This window comes from Ceratotherium simum, chromosome 6 (genome assembly GCF_057802395.1).
Source record: "Ceratotherium simum simum isolate JZ-2026a chromosome 6, ASM5780239v1, whole genome shotgun sequence".
Taxonomy (NCBI): domain Eukaryota; kingdom Metazoa; phylum Chordata; class Mammalia; order Perissodactyla; family Rhinocerotidae; genus Ceratotherium; species Ceratotherium simum.
This window is the reverse complement of record NC_141905.1, coordinates 75,398,855-75,424,920: the sequence shown is the minus strand read 5'-3', so window position 1 is coordinate 75,424,920 and position 26,066 is coordinate 75,398,855. Positions and strand designations below refer to the sequence as shown.

The 26,066-nt window shown below is 41.7% G+C and overlaps 2 protein-coding genes across 6 annotated transcripts in view; one reads left to right on the top strand and one right to left on the bottom strand.

Moving 5' to 3' along the window:
- Window positions 1-35: 35 nt before the first annotated feature.
- ENO4 (enolase 4) lies at window positions 36-26,066 on the bottom strand. 4 transcript variants are annotated; one of them, XM_087432672.1, is made up of 14 exons: window positions 25,713-26,066; window positions 21,601-21,729; window positions 20,612-20,802; window positions 18,738-18,883; window positions 16,858-17,027; window positions 16,632-16,763; window positions 14,964-15,017; window positions 11,457-11,513; window positions 9,061-9,228; window positions 6,443-6,568; window positions 4,423-4,618; window positions 2,807-2,874; window positions 2,144-2,261; window positions 36-338 (listed from the first exon to the last, which is right to left on the bottom strand). In XM_087432672.1, the coding sequence occupies exons 1-14, from the start codon at window positions 25,989-25,991 to the stop codon at window positions 190-192; spliced, it is 1,983 nt and encodes a 660-aa protein (XP_087288798.1). In that variant the 5' UTR covers window positions 25,992-26,066; the 3' UTR covers window positions 36-189. The 4 variants fall into 4 exon arrangements, with proteins under 4 accessions (XP_087288798.1, XP_004428233.2, XP_087288800.1 ...); XM_004428176.3 differs by having other exon boundaries at window positions 25,827-26,054; XM_087432674.1 differs by lacking the exon at window positions 16,632-16,763 and having other exon boundaries at window positions 25,713-26,064.
- Window positions 25,802-26,066, top strand: part of HSPA12A (heat shock protein family A (Hsp70) member 12A) — a 163,875-nt gene continuing 163,610 nt past the window's right edge. For both annotated transcript variants that reach the window (XM_087432670.1, XM_087432671.1), the window contains exon 1: window positions 25,802-25,992. In XM_087432670.1, coding sequence (XP_087288796.1) covers window positions 25,990-25,992 — 3 coding nt within the window. In that variant the 5' untranslated portion in view covers window positions 25,802-25,989. The remainder of the gene's footprint in view (window positions 25,993-26,066) is intronic.

Here is a 26,066-nt window from a genome sequence, read left to right as displayed (position 1 = left end):
TAAGACAAAGTTCACAGGAATAATTTCAGGCAAAATTACTATAAGTATTTTACTAAACAGTGAAATTAATAAAAAGACAGTGAAGTTTTAGAGCAAAACCAGTATGAAGACATATTTCAGATCTAGCAGTCTAATAATACTAATGATGTGGCTATAAACTGGGTGTGGACAGCCCGATCCAGAAGATGCTCATGTTTTGGCTGGTTCTTCTACTTCTGTGGGGAAGATGGGCTCTGGGGGCTCAGGCAGCTCACCAGCCGTGGTGGCCACAGCCTCAAGTGCCTCAGTGGCCTTTTCAGCTTCCTCATTCAAGGAAAAAATGTGTTCTTCCTTGAAACCTATTAAAAAACAACAATAAAGCTTACTGTCTAATCCAATGGTGCCAATTTTGACGTTATTTGTTACACAATTTAAAGGAAATCATCTTCAGAACTGTCCAGGGGTGTCACGTCACCATTAGAAAGGATTCTAGAACCATTTTAAACTGGGCTTGACTTTGGTTATACATTAACTGTGAATACAGTTGTTTGTTCAGTTTGCATTGTACCTTATACAACATTCTGGAACATTTGATATGCAGTGGACTTTGGGCAGAGGCTTGGCAGAAAAGGATAAGAGGAAGAAGATGAACTAGAGGAAAGGCCAATACTCTCCCTGAACGCAAACCACTGCCTCTACTCTTCCAAGGAAAAGGACTGCAGACTTTGACCATTCCAGTTAGGTCCATGGAGGCAGTGACAGTGTTTTAATGGCTGAGATTTTTCCAAGATTTCCTACTCAGTCTCTGAGTGGAGAGATTGTTTTTCCAATCTTTGGTCCCCTTAACATTTATTGAGCACTGCCAATATCAGAGAAATTCTCATTAATCTGTTAATCCATTCCGGAATGCTCAGAGGCTGGCACTGTCACCAGGAAGGGGCTGGGCCTCCGGTCACTAGAGTCCTTTTTGATGCCTTGAAGCAGCTGTTTCCCTTGTGGTGAAGTCTGGCTGGAAATGTGATAGGTCATTTAAGGAACCGAAGGCTTCCACAAGTTAGGATGACATAAAAAAATAATCAGGCGATATGTAGGAACAGTATAATTTTACCTATTTGAAAAAACAAGCCCTTGTGTTACACACTAAACACGAACTTTTGACTGCCTCTTACGTGCCTTAGAAATAGTCTCCCAATTATATCTTTCTTCTATGAATCTTAGATTGTGTTTCAAGATCATTACATATGTTAAACATGACATTTATAATCACAATTTCCATTTGTCACTTTTTTAATGCATATATTGAGTCACAAAGTAGGACTGCTTCCTTGCTTTCCTATCCAATGAATGGTATGCTCCACCATACATTCTATAATACATGTCTCATGTAATAGATTTCATTTATAGCATCCAAGAAAATTTCATATTTTAATTGTCAGCACTACTTAACACTTTTTTTTCAGTGTATCAATTCATTTCTTCTAGAATACAAAATAGTTCTAGAATTCAAAGACAGGAACTAGTGGTCTCTAAATGTCTCCTCGTGCTATGTACCTACTTTCGGCCATCACAGTCAGTAATATAAAGAGTAAAAATGCATATTTGGGGTGTTTCTCTCCAGTTAGCCAGTACAGAAGGTGCTTCTAGGTTTGATTTATTTGATTTTTTTACAATTTTTTGTAAATTGTACAAATTTGATTTACAAAGGTTTGATTTCATAAATGGTTCATTTCTCTTGAGACCATAGCCTTTCTAAGGTACAACATTAAAATTAACATGCTGCCTACTTGTCAAGTTAAGCGAGTTGTTTCCAAGAACCTCAGGAAAACATCTGCCTTTTAACTTGCATGGGCTGTGCAGAGAAACCTTAAGTATAATTTGGACCATAACAAAAGGTAGGCTTGGAGATTCCAATGAATTAAATCTATTGAAAAGCATCACGCAGCCTATTCATCAAGAAGGGCGAGAGCTGTAAACATTCAGGTAAATAGATAATCCATTAAGACAACAATATGCATTGTGGCAAATGCCATCCTAGTTTTGTCAGCGCTTATCTATGGTCTTTGGATTCCCCTGCCCTCCTGCCAGGGGACTTCTATTCCCCTTCTTCAATCTTTGTTCTCTTATTCATGGCGAAGTGAAAACAAAGCAAGAAAGCAGCGCATACCCAGTGTTCCATTCTGGACAAGTTCTTCCTCTATAGTGAAAAGGCGGTTGTACTTAGTCACCCGTTCGCCGCGAGAAAGACCTCCCAACTTGATAAACCGGACACCAAGTCCAACAGCCTTAAGGGGAAGAAAAACAATGTGTTTTAAATAAGGAAGCCATATTTGCTAAACTAAAAACAATTCTTGAGGGAGTCAGGACACTGTGACCCTTTGCTGTTTTGGTTTTTCTCATATAACTTAGTATTTTATCTTTACCAAAGAGGCTGTTTACAAGCTGAGAGTGTCAAAAGGAAGAGGGAGAGTGTGACTATACATTCGACGCTTTACTAGTCACGTAAACTAGTGATTTTATCTAAGAACGATTTTATGCCGATTTTATCTAAGAACCTTCCGCCTTGCTCACTTCATTTTAGAAGGTAAGATTGCAGGTGCACAGCCCAGTCATTTCAGTGTGCTCATCATTTTTCTAGGACTTCATTTTTCTTCTTCATAAAAGTTCAAAGATTAGCTCTTTGCAAAAGGTAACCGTCTGGGAGGAAGCAAGTCTATTTCATAAAAGGTTACATGACTTTCTCCGCTGAAGACTGCATTTCTCTGAAATACCAGTTCTTGATAAAAGCAGTGTTTTGGCAGTTCGCAGTTGACCAGCTTGCAGCACTTACCAGATCGACAAGGCTGTCATCACACGACTCTCTTTCTGTACTTCCAAAGATGGCGATGTGCTTCTTACCTATGAGCAGAGGAATTCTTTTCAGTTTTAGATGGTACAGAAACAATCAGCTATATGTGAGCCTCGGGGATCAAAATTTAAAATTTCCTAGAGATTTAAAACTTTCCTATGAAGAGTCAATTGTTTGACCATCTAAGAATTCTAACCTAAACATTTGCCTTTTTATTACCCTGGTTTTATCTCTTTACCCCTTTCCAGTCACTTGGATGCTAAATACTAAATGGATGGCTTGTTTCATCACATTTAGGATACCATAAATTGTAAGATGCACCACTATTACCACTATAGAGGGAAAATGCTTAAATTAGACTGACACATTTCTAAGACCACAGCTGTAAGACATGATGCAATTTCTCCATGTTCGATGTAGAAAAATGTGCGTCTTTGAGTCAAAATACACGGTAAGTGCAAGAACATCATATGGGAGTTTATATGCCTAAATAATGGATTTCACAATTCATCGTGTAGAATTTTATTCAAAGGAATCTGTCATTCTGAATGTTTACTTATGAGAAGAGCAGTGTTGATAGTATTTAATAAATGACTGGAGGATCTCAAAACCCCTTGAAATTTGCCAAAGTCTGCAAAGTGCAAGCCGAAGTTCTTCCTATAGTGACAGTGTTTGTGTTTTAGGGGCAGGAGCTACAGCAGCAATCTGAAGTGAATGACAGACTGCTGAGGGGTAGGCCCAGGAGGAAAGGCTAGGGTGGGGCCTCCCATCTGCTCCCTACAGGTCAGCCCTGCCTGGGCCCTAGACTGGGGCAGTCTGCAGGCCAAGGGACTAAGGCATTTCCTTCCATCCTCTGGCACCAGCCCAGGCCCCTGGCTGCCAGTCTGGCTCTGAGTCCTGCTCCAGGTCTGTGACTAGCCTTCTGCCTAGTTCCTGAGACCTACTCATGATATTCATGTTTCAGGCACTGTGCATAAGTGAACGAGACTCCCATGAACTCATGGGTGTTCACAGGCTAGTCAACAAGTAATTGTGGCCAGTACGACTACAAAGAGAAAATACAGGTATGAGAAAATATGCTATGAGGAGGGTCCAAAGCAACCAGTCAGGGGTGGAGGAAGTCAGGGAAGGCATATATATCTGAAGAGGCTTCATTTAAGGCAAGAAGACCTGAAGGATCAGGAGTTATTTAGCCAAGTAAACAGTACAGGGCAAAGCATTCTAGGCTGAAGGAACAGCAAGTTCAAATGCCACAAGGTGGTAAAGAGTTTGAAACTTTTGAGGAAGTAACAAAAAGCCAGTGTGGGCAAGTGAGATCACTGTAGTGTCATGTGAAGCTGATAAGGCAGTGGCCTTGGCCACACCTTTGGTAGCCCTCACTGGGGATGACCTGGACTGGGGCTGTGGTTGGAACACTGTGAAGTGAATCAGTAAGGTGCATTTCATTTTTCAGCACCAAATCTCTCGTGGATCATTGGAATTTTTTCTTCCAAGATTTATTCCATGCTGTTTATTAACTGATATACCGCATATTTTTTGCTTCTTGTATAACCAAGTTAAGTTCATTACAAGTCTTTCAGATCTATACTTTTACTCACTGTCAGTAAGATTGGTTATTTCCACCAAGTCAGACATCGTAGTTTGATTTGTATGTTTTATGATCAGCCCACTGGATTTGGGGTTGCTGATGTTTCCATCCTCTAGAAGTTTAGAAATGCTTTTGGATGCAGTCCCTGCAATTATGTAACACTTGGAACCAAGAGCGTTATAGATGCTGTCCCACTGTTCAGAGTCCTGGGTAAATATTTAAGAATTGATCATTATAATGTATTGAACATAATCACAAAACAGCAGGAATCATATAGCACTTAATCAAAGTTACACACTTTTCTGAGATACACAAAACAGTTTTCTTTTGCATCCGTGGCTGAATGATGCCTGTACCGCAGCCACACAAATTAACAAGCTTCATGGAACGGAAACTTAAAGTGATTAACTTTGAGCTTAAAGATCTAATGAATAAAATGTTAATACACATTAAATGCTAGTCTCCACATTGATTCTGAAGTCCTTCAAACCCAGGCCATTCCCACCTGCTGTCTTATCCATAATGCTGCTAAAGACTAGCTGGTTAAAAGATTTTACTGTTATTGCTCGTAAAAAGACAACCGAAAGAAATGAGCCTGCAAAGGCTCTAGGCCCTCATTCTCAATATCCTTATTTTTTATTGTCGAGACCACCATATGAAATGAAATGCTTATTACTTAAATAATAATAATCGAAGTCTTGCCAGCCATTGTACCTGATTTCAACCTATTCCATTAGAACACCATACAGGTGAATCTGTGTTTTTTTTTAAATTTTTTGTTTATTGCAGTAACATTGGTTTATAACATTGTAAATTTCAGGTGTACATCATTATACTTCTATTTCTGCATAGATTACATCGTGTTCACCACCAAAATACTAATTACAACCCATCACCACACACGTACTGAATTATCCCTTTCACCCTCCTCCCTCCCCCCTTCCCCTCTGGTAACCACCAATCCAATCTCTGTCTCTGTGTGTTTGATTATTATTGTTATTATCTACTACTTAATGAAGGAAATCATACGGTATTTGACCTTCTCCCTCTGACTTATTTCACTTTGCATTATACCCTCAATGTCCATCCATGTTGTCACAAATGGCTGGATTTCATCGTTTCTTATGGCTGAGCAGTATTCCATTGTGTATATATACCAAGACTTGGAAGCAACCTAAGTGCCCATCAAGGGACGAATGGATAAAGAAGAGGTGGTGTATATACACAGGTGAGTCTTATCACATTAGAAACAGCTGTGGTCAGAGCCTCAGGCCAAGCACCAGAAGACGGGTCTGGCAAGACTGAAGTACAGCTCAGTCGGGGTCTTCCGCGAGCGCTGGGATGTATGTAGCACAGGCTGTGACAGGAAAGATGGGACCGCGAGACCCTGGGCCTCCAAATGAGATCCAGCACTCTTCTTGTCCCCAAAATTCCAGAGTTATCTCAAAGAAAGAGGATATCTGTTCAGTGTATCTGATGGTTCTCAAATTCATAAATATCAAGAATTTATGTTTTGGAGTTCAAGTGGATTAGAAGAGAGATGGTCTTGTGTGACACACAAACAACCCTTGTCAGATGTGTTAGTTTGAATAGATCAAAAAACCTTAATATCTCAAACCTTTTAAAAATATGGCTTTGTTACTTTTATGCATGTGTAGTCACTGGATTTAGGTTAAGAAACATTTGGCCTAGTTGAAGTCCTGTTTCCATGAGCACTTGAAAATGATATGTGATTAACCTATTGAAGCACCAGCCAGCACAGCAGGCTCGCCTTCCATCAGTTAGGTTGCTTGTAAATACACAGGTACTCCTGAAGTGCTTGGGAATAGCTCGTTTCATTCTGTAGACAGGCACACTCCTATGCAATTGTGTTTCTGCTATTCATTTGCTTAGTAAGTGCCCTTTCTCATAAATGCCGAAATAAAGCAACTCAGCCCCAGACCAAATTACAACACATTTCAAATGACAGATCCAAAAGAATGAGATTTTATTCTGTGTTTTATTATAAAATTCAAGGTGAATCCTGTTACCTCTTTCCTGAAAGGATCAATTAAGGCAATAATTGAAGGGAACTTGTTGATCAGATCCACATACAGGTCAACCATCTCCGCTGCATTTTTGTGTGTTCCCATCATCACTTCATACTTTCCCCTACTCTGATAAGTGTAAGGAAGATATTAAAATAAAGGATAAATGATGAATTCCTCGAATGTTAAAGATGTGATTCAAATTCATTTTCATTCATTTCATATAAAATATTGTAAACAGATTTTTTTCAGGCCACATTCACATGAGAAATCTGTGCATTCTACTTTAAATAGACTTTCTTATAGACTTAAATATCTGTTAAATATTAACCTGGGGAAATCAAGTCACCATTCCTCTGGATGCCCCATAGAGCTCTTCCCACTGACTTCAGATGAAGCCTTCTCCACACAAAAAATGAGTACAGAGTAGGAGGGGAATAACTTCTTAAGTTTATGATGTGGTGCCAGATACCTGGCTGCTTGGGTAGATGGGCAATAACATTAAACTCATAAAAAAAACAGAATAGCAACGCCACCTGCCCATTCACTAGAACCACCTATCTTTCAACTCACAGTGAACAAACAGCTTATTTCCTCTACTGTGGATATTTTAAAATTTGAAATCAGGGCTAGGCTTTTAAGATACTAACAACCAATATGAAATGTAAAGTGACTATGTGAAGGCATTTCTTTCTCAGGTAGCACGCAAGTTCTAATAGTAACAATGTTGTCTTGAAAGTAGAATTCTAGTGCAATGCCATTCATTTGAAGTCTGGAAAGCCCTTAAGTCATTAAATATAGAAGTAATCAGGGACAAAGGATTAGTGTGGTCTCTCTGCACAACACAGCCCTCCTACTTCCACGTCTGTGTTCCGGGATGGCACCTGGGATATTTAGGTACTAGGGGAGAGGTGAATGGAACAGTGGTTGGTTTGCTAATATGTTCCTGCTGCTGCTGCTACTAATAGAATGCATTCCATTGGAATTAAGCAGATTCCTAAGAAGTCCATAATTGAAAAGATTTTATACTTTTTTCACATTAAAAAGCAGCAAGGGGGCCGGCCCCGTGGCTTAGTGGTTAAGTGCGCGCACTCCGCTGCTGCCGGCCAGGTTTGGATCCGGGGCGCGCACCGACGCACCGCTGCTCCGGCCTCGCTGAGGCTGCGTCCCACATACAGCAACTAGAAGGATGTGCAACTATGACATACAACTATCTACTGGGGCTTTGGGGGAAAAAAAAAGGAGGATTGGCAATAGATGTTAGTTCAGAGCCAGTCTTCCTCAGCAAAAAGAGGAGGATTAGCATGGATGTCAGCTCAGGGCTGACCTTCCTCACACGCACAAAAAAAAGGCAGCAAGAACTTTTAGTTTCTATAGTGCACAGCTTTAAAAATCCTATCTTGTCAGTAAGGAAATGCTAATGACTTTGAACTGAAATTATTGTAATAATTTTCTGCTATCAAGCTAATACCTTTTACTGAATATAAGCAATAAATACCCATTCTAGTTAGCACTAGCAGTCAGGATAGTCATAGTTCTTGGTATATGTTGCTGATGAAAACATGCAATTATTTTTCTTAATGGTATGCCTAGGAACCAATCATTATGTAAAGAATAGGCAATTACATTAAACATTTCTTTATGCACTTAGTTTTTAGAAAAGTAAAAGAAGTTTTAGAAATCAACTGAAACTTAGGGTTCTTATAGACTGTTCAAAACTTCCTTTGAAGTTAAAAGTTAGAATTGCAAATGTAAGCGGAATCTTATTTGGTCATGTCCCCTAATTTGACATTAATTACCAAGTCACCATAAATGCATGTCAATATGCTGCGCATTTTGTAAAACTTAAACTCAGCATCTGTGTATTTGAAAATGGGAAGTATGTGTATAGGACAGACAACTTCTAATAGCTTTCCTAACATACGAATTCCCCAAGTTTAAGGATTAATTGCTGATGCATTATCCCAAGGAAGTGAGGACTGCAACATTTTGTAATGAACCTGTTTTGTAGTCTCTTTTAAATAACTCTCTCCAGGTGGTGTGGTCCCCAGGTGAAGTTTCATCCCTGAAGCTCTGTCCTCCTAACCCAGGCTGTGGGTAACACTGTGATGGGCTTAACTGGATAAAAACATATTCTCCATAAACTTCAATAACCTAGAAATATTTTTATATTTAAAAAGTGAGTCACAGCAGAAACTCTGAGAACCAGGTGTCTAGGAGGGCTTATCAAGTCATAGTTAAAACTAATCCACTTTGCAAGCTTGACAAATTCAGCATTTACCAACCAGATGATTGTACTTGGCAGAACATACCAGTCGTTAAATTGTTTCAGTAGCTGTCATGATTGCAATGTAAGCAACTCATTTTAGTCATTTTTATTACTGAATTTCTATATATAATTATGATGTTTTTTGTTAATTTTTAAAATTATATGGTTATGTTGTTCTCTGATCATTAGCTAACGACTCTCTCAACTCCATTTATATTTGGACCCCTCACACAAAATTAATTTAAAAAAAAGGATCTGTTTGGAAAATATACAGATAAGCTCTTCTTTTGAGTTCTAATTTAAAAATAATGAGACCTCAACAAAAAGTAAATGTTCTGGAGTGGAAACTTACATAGTCCATCAACTCATGTGCAGCACAGTTGATGGCTAGATGCAGATCTGTTCCCATTTCTAGCCCCAGGTTCGCACAGATTCCTTGTATTAGGAGCAGTGGCTGCTCTATGGTGTCATAATTAATGGTTAAACAGCCAAGATGGGACATCTTGCCAGTGATCTGCTGCTGCAAGATCAAAAGAAAATGATGCATGTAAATATAGCACATTCAGGTTCTTGGAGCTTCCTGTAGTAGGCACAGTTTATAAAAAGACACAGCTCTCCGAAGATTTGGTCCTCTGATTCTCCATTAATCCTACTTCTAGGACTCATCTCTGCATGACCTTTGGGCATATGACTGCCCTGCAGTATCTGGGAGTAATTGTCTTACTCCCAAGGTTTTCAAGTTTGACCTGGGAACACACTTTTCTCTCTTTAGTGTCCCTACGTTCTCTCTTTATCGGCTCTGCCATTGTACGTGGGCTAACATGAGACACAGCCACCAGGTTGGTGAATCTCCAGGCTGTCTCTGTAAACGTCTGTCCTGCCTGTCCCTGACTCTGCCCTCATCCTCCAAACCTGCTCTTTCCTATGTTCCATTGTCCTTTAGACAAATATAACTGTTAAAAGTAAAAATGTAACTCTCCTTCAGAGAAGGTTTTATTTTAAAAAAGATTGAAGACTTCAGCTAAAAGGATGCTGCACTGAGGAGGGATTTCAGTGGAAGAGGATTTGGGGACCCAAACGATCCCAGGGAAAGGCAGCCATATGCCTCTATTACAAGGTCAGCCTTGATGTGCCCTTGTCATAAATGGCCACTTTGTGATTATAACATAGTTGAAGCAATATCAGTAATTCTGAGAGCATAAGGGGTGTGTGTGTCTGTGTGTGTGTGTGTGTGTGTATCAAACTCAAGAGCTAACATGAACCTAGGTATAAATATTCTGTTTTTCCCAGTGATAGCACTAGTGAGTAAGAACATCCAACATTATTAATGTCAATGAGAGGAACCTTTTATTTGGCAAAGGAATAGCTGGGGAAATTTTTGTGTATCACTTGAGGAGTTTTGTTACAGAGTCTTCTACATCATAAAAGCATCACTTATTTGGTACTTACTAAATGCCAGGGACTGTTCGAAGCACTTCATGTAAAGTAAATCAATTTATTCCTTACATCAATGCCATGAAGCAGGTACTATTATTATCCCCTTTTTAGAAGAAGTTAAGGAACTTGGAACAGATTTTAATCCACGCAGTTTAGCTCCAGAGTCCATGCCTCTCACTCTGATGTGGCTGCCTCTCTAGAATCTATTATCTAACCTGTTTCTGACAGGGAAAGAAAAAAAAAGGAGTAGTATAGCTAATCTCAGGAAGGGCTGGTCCTGGCCTAAGTTTCTCAGAACACATGCGACCACCTGCTGGAATGAAGGGAACAGCACTGAGATTTGCTTCTTTGTTCACCATACCCTGCTTCTCTTACAAGTTCTGACGTTGGAGTGTCGTGCTCCAACATGTACAACTGTCAAGTATTTTACTTACTGTTTTTATTCACACATTTTTTTTCTTGTTCCCAATGTTGAGGAGGAACTTAATTTTTTTATCTTTAGCAAGTCCTCTCTTTCCTTTACTGGCCCCTCTTGCTGATGACTTCAGCAGACTCGAGTCCCTGGCATCAGGGTGGGGCTAGTGATTGCAGGCTTACTGAGCAAATACTGCACATGTGAGCAACCCACACCCATTCGCATTATCTCCACAGCTGTTATTGGTTGTTCTGACTATATTGTTGAAAGTTCAGGCATACATTAGGTGTATCTGTCAGAGCACCAACAATCACCAAAGTGATTGATCAAGTTTCTTCCGCTGGTCTCCTGAGGTTCTCACAGCCAGTGTGGCCAGTTTTCACAAGAACTGTTTGCCTGACTCTCCCAGCAAAATCTGAGCTCTGGCATGGTTGGTCTGAAATAGTGCTGCACTCCCTTTCGGGGACCAGATGAAAGGAATGGCTCTCTTTCTGTGCCTTTTCTTTCTCTCTTTGGCAGTAGTAAAATTAAAATCTAAAACCTCCTCTGTGCCTTTCAGCTAGTTATTAGAGAGATCCACCTTCCCCAACACTTCACCTATAGGGTTTCCAATGGAATCCGATTACCCATAAATGCTTCTCCAAGCCCTCTGAGATTTCAGCTGGCCAGACAACTGCTGGCCGTGATGGCCAAGCAGCCTGTTGCCAGAGAGGCATGGGCAGAAGGACATTCCAGCTCCAGGGGTTGCCTGGTTTAGTGCTCTTGAAGCGCAGTCTAATTTCCATTTGCATTAGCCCTGGTCCTGGAGCAAAATGACTATGGGAGGGGAAAAGGCGCAGGGAATATATAAGTGAATTATGTCATAAGAAATGTGGTAAACAAATAAATATACTTACTTGACCTCTTTTGCCTCCATTAAGCCCTTTTTTCATCTCTGCTTTTAGAGGAGGGGGCTGTGGGACAGAAGATAAACACACGTCACTTGGGATTTTTGGACATGTCTGGCAGCAAGCAGAGCTTCAAGTCCTCTGGCCTGTCCATTGCTCTGGGGCCTCGCCAGTCACACTGTGAATCACACGCACACACGTGTGCATGCGCGCGCGCACACACACACACACACAGGAACCATGCCAGCCACTCCCTACTTTTATAAACCCCAAACTATTTCTCAAATTCAGGCACATGTTCCCTTTAGATCATCCTTACATTCTGTCTCCAATCCTATATATGAGGTATGGATATACATATTCATACATTTCCACTCATATACATAAAGTCTTATTCACTCATACAAAGTCCCTCCTTGCTGTTAAGAAATAACAGCATTGTGGGATCTGCTTTTATAGGCTCAACATATTGTTTTGAATATTCTCAAGGCACAAACACTTTCTCCTGCAGGGTAGATCTGACTTTTGGAAACAGCCGAAGGTCAGATTTAACTGATGAATCTGGTATGTATAATGTCACTTGACGTTAAAAGCAAAGATAATTTTCAAAGAGTATTGGTAATTTCCAGGACCCACGATTTGGGGGTATTGATATCACACTGTGGCAAGGATTTAGCCTTTTAAAGCTGCACTTGAATGCACAGCGTTTACTGGTGCTGTAAGCTGGGGCGTGTTGGTCAAGTATCAGCGTGGCTCACACTCAAGTATATGCAAATACAGCCGTCCTGCTTCTCTGCACTATGGAGTCAGCTGAACTTTCTATCCCCTGGCAAAAACAACATACTCAGGAAGCAACTCGATAGGCCAGGCAGGAGAGAGACGGTGGTGAAGGAGACAAACATGGCAGTGCGTCAGGGAGCTGCGGTCCAGTGAGGCAATGGTTTGGGTTACAACCAGGAGAGATGGGTGTGATGGGGGAGCAGAGCAAGGGGACTTCTTGTATAAGAGTCAGGGAAGGGCCGGCCCCGTGGCACAAGCGGTTAAGTGCGCGCGCTCCGCTGCAGCGGTCTGGGGTTCGCCGGTTGGGATCCCGGGCACCCACCGACACACTGCTTGTCAAGCCATGCTGTGGCGGCGTCCCATATAAAGTAGAGGAAGATGGGCATGGATGTTAGCCCAGGGCCAGTCTTCCTCAGCAAAAAGAAAAAAAAAAAAAAAGGAGGATTGGCGGATGTTAGCTCAGGGCCGATATTCCTCACCAAAAAAAAAAGAGTCAGGGAAGGGGACTCGGAAGAGGCTGATACTTGGAGGTACATGGGAATGTCAAAAAGAGAAGTGCATGCGTGGCCCAGAGCCGAGGGAGCATGGCCTTCCTGAAGAAGGCTGAGAGCAAAAGGCAAAAGTGTTCAAGCAGGGTTTCCAGCCCTGGCACTGTTGCTACTTTGGGCTGCATAATCCTTTGCTGTGGAGGGCTGCCTTGTACATTGTGGGATGTTTAGCAGCATCCCTGATCTCTGCTTACTCGATGCCAGTAGAGCCCCTTCCTCCAAGCTGGGACAACCCAGAATGTCTCCAGGCATTGTCAGATGTTGCCTGGGCAAAATAACTCCTCGTTAAGAACCACTGCCTTAAAAGAACAGATTGATATATTTTACTAAGTCAAAATTTAAAAAGAAAACAATCCCTGTGACTCCATAAAATACAGTTAAAAGGTAGGCAACACGATAGAGGAAAATATGTATAACATATAGAAAGGATTGAAGCCTTTATTCTATAAAGAATTCCTAGATGTCAGTAAAAGATAAACACTTCAATAAAAAGGGCAAAGAAATAAAGCAGTTTGTGGAAGGAGTTGTGCAGAATTTTTACGTTATTTTAAACATAAAACATGCTACATATTTGTGTGTGTGTGTGTGTGCATGTCTGTCTGTCTGTCTATGTGTATAAATACAAAAGAAAGGCTGGAAGGCCACATGCTACATTTTTAATGGTGGTTACCTCTAGAGAAGTGACTGGGACTGGGGGGGAGAGTCAGTGAGGGGTAGGGCATTCGTGGGGGTGGGTGATTAGCTCTACTAGTATTTGAATTTTCACAAGAACATTCATGAGCTACTTGTATAATCAAAAAATCAATAAAACATTTGAAAGCTCAAATATCCTGAATTTCCTAATATTCTAAGCTGGATTTCCTCCACCTGTTCTGACAATCACCACCACTATGTATTGCTCACTGCTGTGCCAGCTCCTGCTCTGAGCATGTTGCATATATTCAACTCGTTTACTCCTCACAATCTCCCCACGATGGGTGTTTATCGTACCCATTTTATAAATGAGAGATGTGAAGCTCTCCGCTTAGGTACTTGGCCCAAGGTTGCACAGCTGGTAAGGGGCAAAGCAGAGTGCAAGGTCAGGGTTAACTTGTCCCAGTCTGAGTCTCAGCAGGCTGGTCACCCAAAAGAAACTGGCCTCCTGAAAAGCACCAAAGAAACTGGCTCCAGGCTGGTGCTTAGAGCAATTCTGATCAACTGTAGGGCTTGGGACCCAGCCGTCCCCCACAACACAACAGGGAGGAGCTGGTACTTCCTGCCTGCAGTCACAGACTCTGTGCTAGCAAGATAGCATTGGAGCCAAGGTTCCTCCACGTCACACTGCTACTGTGTCTCAGCCCCCGTCCTACTGGGGAAAGGACTAGTGCTTCCGAATCATGTAGCTTAAAAGCCTCAAGCTAAATGAATGTGGGATCCTGGATTGGATCCTGGAACAGAAAAAAGGACATTAGTGTAAAAACCAGTGAAATGTGAATAAAATCTGGAGTTTAGCTGTTAGTAATGTACCATTTTGGTTTCTTAGTTTTGACAAACATACCATGGTAATGTATCATGTTAACACTGAGGGAACTGGGTGAGGGGTATTTGAGATACCCCTCTGTACTATCTCTGCAACTCTTCTGTAATGCAATATTATTCCAAGATGAAAGTATATATATATATATATATATATATTTTTAAAGCCCAGAGAAAAGGATTGGGTCCCTCTCCTGGCCTCAGCCCTACCATCTCACTGTGCAGTACCCCAGTTAGAATACGATGGAACAAACGGTGATTCATGCAGCTGCCTCTGTGACATCCCCCTCGAGGGCTGCTCGGCCAAGGGCGCTTGTTGGCCCAACACCAGGCTTCTAAGCAAGCACAAGAATCTGTGCCTTAACCATTCCAGCAAACTGCCTCTCCGATCCTAGGGGCCAAGTCTTTTCTTTCTTTGCAAATCCTAAGGGATGATCTTAGCACAGAGCCAGCTGCCTTAGAAATCAACAAGAGATTGTTAAGTAACATTAGAAACTGGATCCATAGCCAATGAGGGAATGCATAAGCTCAGCTCATATGGGAAACCCAAAGTGAATTAATACATTTTTCCATACCAATAACAACAATGTTGATTTAATTCCATTATGGACTATAATTTGGATATTAGAAGGAGTATAAGCATAATTAGATACCATAGATCCTCTTTACATACCATTTCGATTGTTTTGTTAATATGTTTCTGTATTTCCAGAAGCATCTCCACACCCTGTAAGTAGAATAACCATGATCTTCCACAACCGCAGTCTAGAAATTTTAAATATAAAACTTACACCACAAATGGCTATTTCTAGCTCAGAATATTTGTAGGGTCCCTGATAAAGCATCCTGGTTAATGGATGATATGGTCTACAAAATCAGAAGATTAAATGTTAATCTTCAGCCCTAAATTTTTATTTGGTTGAATATGAATGAGAGGCTCTTCTTCCTCAGTATACTCTCTTCATTGTTCAGAACTGACTGGTTCAGTTGGTTGCATCAAGTTACTTTCATTCTCTTTCACGGTCTCTTGACCAACCTTCCTGCAGTACATATCACAGGTCACCAAGGGATTCTGCAGGATAGTGTTTGAATTAGTATAAATCCATTGTCACTTAAAAAGTAGAAAAGTATATTCCGATGATGGTGGGATCTGCATACGAAGACAAAGAATAGCATGCCAAATGCTGTGGTACCCAAATAGCACAACAGATATTAACTACAGGAAAGATCCTGGCACCAGGATCTGAACATGATCTGACAGATGGTGAGCCAGATCTAAATCCTACTCTTCCATAATTGATAAATTGTGAGATGATTATTCTCTTTAAAAAAGAATTCTGTATTGTATAGAAATCATCTTGAGATTTAAAAAAAAATAATGATTTCCACTAGCTTAGATCAAATATCACTCAATGATATCCCAGAGGGCATGGAGATTCCTGTACTTTTCTGAAAACATCCACTATAGAACATGAACATTGAGTTCTCCCTAACGCCTAACTGGTAGAATATTTCATGAAGTTTGAAAGAGGTGTATTGACTCATCCAGGCCACTGAAGAACAATATAGACACTAGCACTCCTCTGAGTAGTAAGGATGTGACTTAGGATTCCTTCATTCCATATTCCATAAACATGCACTAAACCTCTCTTAAGTGCCAGGCAATCTGCTAGGCCCTGGAGTTCTTACTTAACAGTACAAGCTGCCAGGAAAGTGCCAGCTTCCTCTTGTTGCTGCCATAGTGCACAGACCAGTAAATAATGATCTCTCAGCTCCCTCAGACAACAACCTTCTAGCACAGTCAAGGCCTGCAGAGTTACTCGCCCATGGCTTCTCTGTGAGTCACTAGTGTGAGTCAGTGCTGCAATGAACCAGAGATCTGAGGGGTTCTAAATGTGTTCCCTTTTGTTTGAGGTCTTGCTTTCTCCCCACTTTCATGATTTCCTAAAATGTTTTTCTCATTTTATATATATATATTTGTGTGCGTGAGGAAGATTGGCCCTAAGCTAACATCCGTTGTCAATCCTCCTGTTTTTGCTTGAGGAAGACTGTCACTGAGCTAACATCTGTGCCAACCTTCCTCTATTTCATATGTGGGACACCGCTACAGCATGGCTTGATGAGTGGTGTGTAGGTCCGTACCCAGGATCCAAACCTGAGAACCCCGGGCTGCCGAAGCAGAGCGTGTGAACTTAACCACTATACCACCAGGCTGGCCCCTTCTCATTTTATTTTTAATTCCCCCTCCCTTGGTGTCATAAGCCTTAGGGGACCTACACTCAAAACTTATTGATGATGGAGTATTTTTTTAGAAAAAGCAGTTTGAGATAATGTCAGGTACTTGTTTAGCTGTTAATTCAGGATGGGGTATACAAATCACTTCTTTCATTAAATTCAGCTTCCCAGGCGATGACTTCCCACAGCTGACCAGAGAGACCATCAGCAAAGGTATCGTTAGCTTTGTTGGCTGTTCCTGAAATAGGGGAAAAACAAGGGGAAACGAGAAACAGGTTTCATTCATATTGAGATACTAATGGGTCCTTGTATGGAATATGGTGGACACTAACCTGATGGTGCTTCAGTAATGAAATATTTAAGTAGAGAGGATTATTGCCCAGAATGGCACTAGTTTTGGCAACAGCTAGTGACACAGCCCCTATGGCCATGCTGCCACAGAGTACGGGTTCCACAGGATCTGGAGGTACAATAGGTTTCTCTGTAAGAGTATCCTTCTTCCCTGGAGGGAAAAATATTGACAAAAGATTCCTTTCTAGGAAGTCTGACTTATAATAAAACTATATTTTCTAATGCTTTACTTACAGATGTGAAGGCCCAACATAAGGAAAGGTTGAAAACTGAGGGTAGGAAGAACATATTCTCCACCTCAATTCCCAAGAAGTTTCTGTTTGATTTCACTTACTACTCTCTAATGTTCAAATAATCCTTAGCCATGGATTTTGCCTCTTTAAGAAATTTTAGGACACTCAATATGAACTCCTCCAACAATCATATGGGGCAGATATTGCTATCCCACATTCACATATAAGTAAACTAGGGCTGAGAGAGTAGTTAAAAGACTTGCCCAATATCTAACAGAAAGGGAATAAGAGAGGGTTTGGACAGTTTTTGAATTCCAAATCCGTTGTTTTTCTATATTCCACCATAGCTCCTCCATACCCAACTTTCTGTTGCACATCTCTTCATGCATATATCTAACTAGTTATCTTTCTTGCGAACCCCAGATCGATGCCTTTTGCTATTAGAAATGCCTTTCAGATCCAACCATCCACCCAGAGTCCTATTCATCTCTCGCTCTCATAGGTTCTCAGCCTCCCAGTCTGATCAGGTACCACAGAGTCCATCTCAAATCTCTAGTGTCCCTCCTGTCCTCTCCTTCCCTACAGCCGCTGACCTGGGGCAGGTAGGTAGGATAAGTGAATAAGATATGTAAGTACCTAGCACGTAATAAACGTTTAGCAAATTAACTGTTCCCTCCTACTTCTTCCCTCTTCTTAAGTGCCAAGTTCTATCAGTCAAAAGCAACTGCCAAATGAACATCCATTGGTGGTCTCTACCTGTAATTCAACAGTGGCCATCTCCATCCTTCTAAGAGAAGATTAGTCTAACATGATTCTTTTGCCTTGGGCAACTCTCCTCCCCTCTCTGGGCCTCAGCATCTGAATTGGAAATAAGAGACCTTGTCTCCGTGGTCTCTATGATCCCTTTCTAGTTCTGGTGCTTTCTTATTCAATGGAACCCACACTTATTGGGTGTGTAGTTTGTGCCTGGCATTGTGCTAGGCACTGGCAGTGCTAAATTTAACGAGCCATGATTCATGCCCTCAAGGAGCATGTTCTAGTTGGACAGACATACAAACCACTGTTACAATTCTAGCAGCAGCTCAGGAATTAACGTACTGGAGGAGCTGAGGTTAGCAATATGTTGGAAGGCTTGGAGCAAAGTGCCGTGATACCTTTGATTATTTGATTTAAAATAGCAAAGTTTTTCAAAGAAAATTTTTATTAATATGTTACATAGGACTGAGAAAATGTTATTATCCGTATGAAAGGATATCATTAATCTTTAAAATATGGAGTGGCTTTTTGATGAGCTAATAGAAATTGTGAGGGGCAGTTAAAGGTCCCCCACGCCACCCTCCTCTTCCCCGTCCCTGGCATTGCCACTGTTCAGTGCACTTTTGTTTAATAAGCGCTCACCTCTGGGTAAGAAATATTTTTATCTTACAAATAAAAATGGAGGGTGGGATGGGGTAAAACCCTGCCTGCCCAACACAGTAGCTTCAAGTCAGGAAGTGGCCTGGAGGATGGATGGTACCTGGAGAGAGCCCAACCTAGGTCTGCAGCAAGAGACTCGAACTCGGAAGGGCAGTCAGCCTTTCTTCCTCACACGTGTCACCAATGGTTCTGCACGACGATCAGCCACTGACCTTGCCTTTGTCCGTTTTTTTTAGCTGGAGGTGGGGGAGGTGGTGGTGATATCAGAGGTGAAGGTGTAGGCACTGTTGAGTCTCCCAGACTCTTCTCAAATTCCTTTCTCTCCTTATCTTCTTGTACTTTATTTTCAAAGAATGTCCTTAATGACAAGAAAATATGGCTTTCCAACGGGATATTTAGAAATAGCACTCGTAATTTTGGTCATGTTTTAGTGCTGACCTCAATCTGTTTCAGTAATTAACTCTGCTTTTTAGCTACTTAAGAACAAATCAGCTTCAATTTCCTAGGCCAAAAAGTGATGCTGTTATAAAACAGTATTCAAGAACTGAAATTACTTTTGGCCTGGAAATAAATGTATACAGATTTCAGGTGCTTAGTTTTTAAATTAGTTGAGCACTGTTCATATTTTTAAAGCAAAATTTGAAGTTATAATTTGATTAAGGGCTATTGGATTTTCTTTTTGAATAAATGACCATCAGAAGAAAAATGAGCCAAGAATAGACAGTGAAACATATGGCACTATGTGCAGGACTTCGTTTTCTTTTTTTTTTTTTTTTTTTTTTGTGGGGGGAGCTTAAAATAAATAGTCAGAAAAAAACTTGGGAAATCCCACTTATGTACATCAACATAAAATTTCAGGTCCCCAGAATAAAAAGAGGCTAAAGGCTTCCACAGACAAAAAATAAGCAAACAAAAAACAAATACATGGGAATCAGATTTGCATTAGACTTATTAATCATCCAGATGCTGGTGGGGCAATGCCTTTAAAGTTCTGAAAGAAATTGATTTTAAATGAGAATTCTGTACTCAGCGCAACTGTCAACCCTGAGGGCAAAGTGCGGACATTTCCACACCTGTAAGAACTCAAAAACTCTACATCCCACATACCCCTTCTCATCCTTACTTTTAAAGGATGTAATACAACAAGTCAAGAAAGAGGAAGATGTGGGATCCAGGAAAAGGGAGAACAATGAAGGGATGTCTTATGACATCCTAGAGGGCCTAGAGAGGAACCAGTCAGATGGGAGGTCTAGGTGGGGAAGCTCCAGGAAAAAAGGAATGCAATAGAATAGAAGGTATGGCTGAGAGCTTGGGAAAACAACTAAGGATATGATAATAGCATATAAGACACACACACACAAAAAGGAATAAGTGGAATAGCATTCAGAAACTCTTAAGAAAACCAAAAACTATTCAAAACAGTTTTTTACAAAGGTTATGATCCAACTCTGAAGCAAACTAAAATGTGATGTTATGCACAATTAAGGAAGTGACGAAGCTTAGAGAAAGACAGTCCCATTGACCTTAGTCTGGCCAAGAGGGTTGTGGCATTGGACCCACACAAAAGAAAAAGGAACGCTAACCCATACTTGGTTGAGCATTGAACAGTTCTCACACAGCCCCAGTAAACTCTTCCTTGGTTTTCACATTTTAGAGTCAATCTATGGACAAGGCATGGAAGACTTGGTTGTGTCTGGAGGACAGAATATAAGCATCACCCATGGTGACTATATAAAGGACATGAGATGCTCAAGGTGGGCATATGTGGAGGCAGGGAGAGGGAAAAGACATCATGGGATTCTCAACTTAATCCTTTCCCTGAGAAACTTTTTACTGACTCCTAGGAAAGCTCTATGGATAGAGGCTGAAAGGCCTTATATAGCCTTACAGTAAAATTTTAAGGACAGAGTTTTTCGAAGAAAAACAATATTTTATGCTAATTTTTGCTGCTTTGGCCTATGCTTCTTAATTGGCTTCCCGACTGTACCCTATAGAGATGGCAGACCCATTTTATTGGCAGGTGAAATGGAAAGAAAAGAGATATATATTTATACTGGACACCTTCATTTCAAAGTGGAAGATTTACCTGAGCACCTGATCCACCTCAGCCTGGTTGGAGGGTGCCATGCCCCGAAGCTCCTCGGCAATGGTTTCGTTGACCCACCGCACAGCAGTGCTGACAGCTTCCAACCTTTCCGCTCCCTCTGCTTCAACCAGCTCGGGTAAATCGTTCTCGTGGACTTCGAAGTGAGTCGCGATCACCACAGAACATATGTTCTGAAGACAATATAAATGTGTTCTACATTCCCTACCTCTCGCAGAAAATAGGACATTGAATGTATCTAGCTTTTAATGTGCATCACATTTCATCACCAATTTCACAGGGAAAATGAGAATATGTAATTTTCTTTGAGATATTTTTATAGCTGTTGAAACACTGTGGAAACCAACTTATGGGAACTGAATTTAAAATTATTACCTTGTTAAAATACCCTTATAAAAACCTCACGTTGAACTTCATTTTTATCACTACCTCTCCAATAAACAGCTAAAAGGATACAAACAGATTTAATTATAATTATTTTCCTCCCAGCGACTGTAGCAAAATTATTTCTAACAACAAACATTACAAATTGCTACAAAAATGTAGCAATTAAAATTACAAAAATAAATTTTTTTCTTTACGTAGATCATTCTATACATCTATAAATCTGTGTAAATCTATATATAAACATATGAATCTATAAACCTATCTGTAGATTTATAGACCTCATCACATTAATAATGTCAGAGTTTTAGAACTATTTTTGCCCCATTTCCTTTCTCCATCTTGGATCATCTTTAGGTTAGCATGTCATGTCTGTACCAATATTACCCCTAAACATAATAAAGCCTTCATGGTTGATTGTATGATTCATGCTTTATGTACATGAATGCCTACAAATAGTATGTGTTTGTGTGTATTTTACAAACACTGAATTTCAAAACAATAATTTTCCACAGTTTAGAAAATAAATGCTAATAAATTCAGTGGGGCCAGGACATAGTGAAGAACCCATTTAAGCTGCCTCCTACCTTGGGAAAATTTTGAATGGTGCAGAATATTTCCACTTGTAGGGTTGGAAGCCCCAGTCCATCCAGTACGTTTTTCCCCACTACTTTGCATATTGTGGGAGGCTTTGCAAGTTTAGAAAAGCAGTTTGCCTTCAACACACAAAAAAAAGAAAAATTACAATGCCACATTGAATTTATCTTTAAAAGTTCATTCACATTTACTCAGTTTCTACTGACCCTCTCCCTGAATGTGCTCATGCCGGGATTAGTCTACCAGTTCTGAGGGAACTGCCCTGCCCTCACATACTGAGATTTGGATATAGCCTGATGCTGAGTCTCTGGTACGTGGGGCAATTTGTTATCTTTTGAACTCGCCAAAGAAACTCGCATATATTTCTTAATCAAGCCCTGTGTCACTCTTTAGCAGGCCTTATACTCGATTCCCTAAGCTATCCTTCTGTCCAAGGTACTGAAGTCAACTGGTCTCTAGAACATTGTGATGCATTCAATCTTAAGAAGCCTTAAGTGGGCCAATTTTTATTGCTCCCAGCAAGGCATCTGATATTTTAACGGTGAAGACTTATGCAGAGGCTGTATTTCACTTACCATCAGTTCATGCATAGAACTACGTGTTCAAAGAGGATTGTTGGAACTTTAGTAATAGCAGTTCCATTGATGTGGAAAAGCAGAAGCCATTTGGAAGTGACCCAAGAAAGAGGTGGAAGAAAGAGAATGAAGCCAAGGTAGAAAGCCCACTCAAGGAGCCTGACTAAAGATTCAAGATGGTGTTTCTGTGCAGAGGAGCAAGAGCTGGGAGAGAAGGAAGAAGGGAAAGTGAAGGCACATCCTCCCCACCCTCTTCATCACCAGGTAGTATTGGGCTCTTTATTTTCATTTAGCAGACCAGGCCTCTGATCTTGCAGTTCAAAATCCAGTGACTTCAACCTACATAACAGATCATCTAACACCTATGAACAACCTGCTAGCTTAGAGGTGGTGCTCCAGGAGAACTAAAGCAAAAACCAATTTTCAAGCCATCCGTGCATTTGAAGGATGATGGTTTGTATGTTACCAAGTTAAGTGCCTAAAATGAATTTAGATAGAATTAGGAGAGGAAACATATTATCTAGCTTATGCTTTCTGTATTACAGTGAGTTTAGTTCACCAAGCAACAAGCATCTACAATGTGTCACATATTGTGTTAGAAGGGGAAGGGAACTAACATTTTTTAAGTGCTTAATATGTACTTTGAAGGACTGACTATGTCTTTTTTATCACTGTATCACATACCACACTGCCTGGCATATTTAGGATTCCATAAATTAAATCTTGTATAAATTAATACATGTCAGACACATCCCTGGGCTCTTTGTTTACATTATGTCATTAAATTCTCAAAACAGCTCTGTAAGGTAAGTGGTATCATCTCCATTCCACAGATGAGCAAACTGAGTTACAGAGAAATAAATTGTCCAAGATAACATAGCCAGTGTTTTAACTGTCTACTGCTTTGTAACAGACCACCCCAAAACTTAGTGGCTTAAGCCATTTATTTGCTCATGATTCTGCAATCTGGGCTGGGCTCAACCAGCCAATTCTTTGGCTGGTCTTGCCTGTGGTCTCCTATGCAGATGCAGTCATCTGGAGGCTTGACTGGGTCCAGAGTGTCCAAGATGGTTTCACTCTTATGTCCAGTGTCTCAGCTGGGATGGTTGGAACATCTAGGGGCTGGCTGGGCATCTGTCTTTCTCACAGGATGCCCTAGAGGTCACACATTGGCCAGGACCTCTCTCTCTCTCCAGCAGGGTAACTGGACTTCCTCGCAGCATGATGACTAGTTTCCCAGAGGGAGTGTTCCAAGAGTACAAGCCTCAATACGCCAGCATTACCAAGCCCCTGTTTGCATCATGCTTGCCAAGGTGCTCTTGATCAAAGCAAGTCATACAGCCAAGTTCTCAATCAACGTGGGAGGGACTTACATAAGACTGTTCACACTGGTGGTGTGGTTCATTGGAGACCATCAGTGTAACAGTCTATTACAGCTACTAAATGGCAGCGCTAAGAATGAAACCCAGATCTGCCTGATTCCCAATCCTAGACTCTTTCAATCATTAAGTTTTATGATGAAGAAATAAATAGTATTGCTATTGCCCATAGGGATCTTCCTCATCCCTGAATTCCTCTAATATGTCTGAGAAACATAGAAGAAATGGCATTTGGACCAAACACTGGAGGATGTGTAGTATTTCAACAGGCAGACCAGGGGGAGAAGTTGAGGGCAGATATTCAGGTAGAGGGAATAGGATAAACAAAGGGGAGGGAAGTGGGAAACTTCAGGCTTTAGGAAATAGTTAAGTGGGCCTGCATGGGGGAGAGGGGGAGGAAGTGGGAGATAAGCCTGTTACTACAGGTAGGGGTGAGCACTATGAATCACACCCGGGAAGGTGTCTGATCTTACTCAGCATGCAAGGGGGAGCCACAGGAGAGAATGATGGTCAGATTTAAGATTAGGAACATTGCTCTGGCAACACCATGTGGGATGGACTCAACAGAGAGAGAAACTAGGTGAGAATAAGGATGGCCCAAACTGGGCAGTGACAAAATGAAAAGGAGGTGGCCTTTCTGCCCGTTCAATTCCTGAATATCCTTCAAAGTCCAAGCCCAAACTTTCCCAGATGCTACAGCCTACAGGGATCTTCCCCATCCCTGAATTCCTTTAATAGGCATACAGTGATCTGTCCCTCAGTCTAGCCCACACGCACACATCACCTTTAGTCCAATTATTTTATGTATCAGTGGCTTTTGTCTCTAACGAAGGTATAAGCTCCAGAGAGCTGTACAAACCAAAGTCCTGGTTGCCTAACAGATTAGGAAGAGCATTACACTGGGGACAAGACTCCAAGTTTCCAGTCTTAGCTTTTATACTAAGTAGCTATGAGACAATGGCTTGGTGTCTTTGTAAAATGAGGCAGTTAGACTAGTTAACTTTCAAGAGTTCCTCTAGCAAGAGATAGTGGAAAGAGAAAGGAATTCAGTCGCATTCACTCATTCATCCCATAAATAGTTCTTGAGTGTCCACTACGTACCATGTACTATGTACCATGTACTCTACTAAGTACAGAGCTGGTTTTATCACTGTCATTCACTGTGGCCCTTGGGAAAATAATTTAAATTCACTGGGCCACAGTTTATTTGTAAAATGGGAATCATAATTTTTACCTCAGTGGTCCTAAGGATTAAGTGAAATAACATATAAAGCACATAGCACAGGAGCTCAGTACCGCCCCCCCCACACACACTTTAATGTTGGTTTTGAACCCTGTAAGCACATCATGCCTCTTCACAGTATTTACATAATCTGCTGGGCGTTGTCATATGGCCCCACCACAGCGCAAATTCCTACCAGTCCCAAGCACACTGCCTTCCAGAAGGTAGGTGTTGGTTAGTACTTATGCATCTGGAAGTGAAAAACGCTCGCCTTCCTTTCAACTGCTCATTGCTTCAGACTATTGTTTGTGCCAGCTGTCGCGGTGGGCACAGGGGCTAGGAAGGTGATATAAAAAGGCCGCTGCTCTCTCTCCATGGCAGCTCACAGGCTGCCTAGGGAGGGTTTCAATACACGCAGTCAATGCTACAGGAACGCTGAAGGACGATTAGTCCAGGGCGAAGTGGGCAAGACTTGGATCTGAATTTGATGTTTAGATAGGAGCTGGTTAGGTGGGGACGGGCATCCAGGCAGAGAAAGGTCCACATGCCAAGGAGCAGAGGCTTGAAATCAAGTGAAACTTGGAAGCAATGGGGGCCAGCTGGGTATAGGCTGAGGCAAAGTCCCAGCCAAAGCCAAGGCGTTTATCTCGTGGTCAAAAGGAGGCCGCTGAAGGTTGGTAAGCTGAACTACGTAGTATTAAGATCTGTGTTTAAAAAGGCAACTGGCAGCCTGGGCAGGCCCACCCAGAAGTAGGAGGAAGCCTGCCAGACTCTGAGCTGTCGCCGCAGCTACAAATCTGCCTAGAGTCCACTTTCCGCTAGCTGCTTCCTGCCCACCACTTTCTCTCTCGAGAGTCCCTCGCCCCAGGTTTCTGCTCGGCATCCTCCCTTCAAGGTCACCTCTCCCCAAAACCTCTGCCACCCACCTCGTGGCGGCTACGCGCATGCGCGACTCTGCGGCGCAGGCGCACAGCATTGCCGCAGCGCGGGGAGCGGGGAGAGGGGCTGGAGGCAAGAGGGTGCTTGTCCCAGGTCCCTACCAGGTGCCCGTAGACGTCGGCAGGCTGGAGGTAGAAGGTGGAGTTGAGCAGCTCTTCCAGCCTGCGCGGAACGTCGTTCTCCCGGTAGTACTCCAACGCCTGCTGCTTCAGCTTCTGCAGCTCCCTAGTGGTCCCACAGCTGCGGCCGCCGCCTTCTTCCCCCATGGTAGGAGATTTAAGGCTACAGCGGGGGTTAGCCTGGGGGCCCGCGAGCGTCCTCCCGTCGCTAGGCAACTCAAC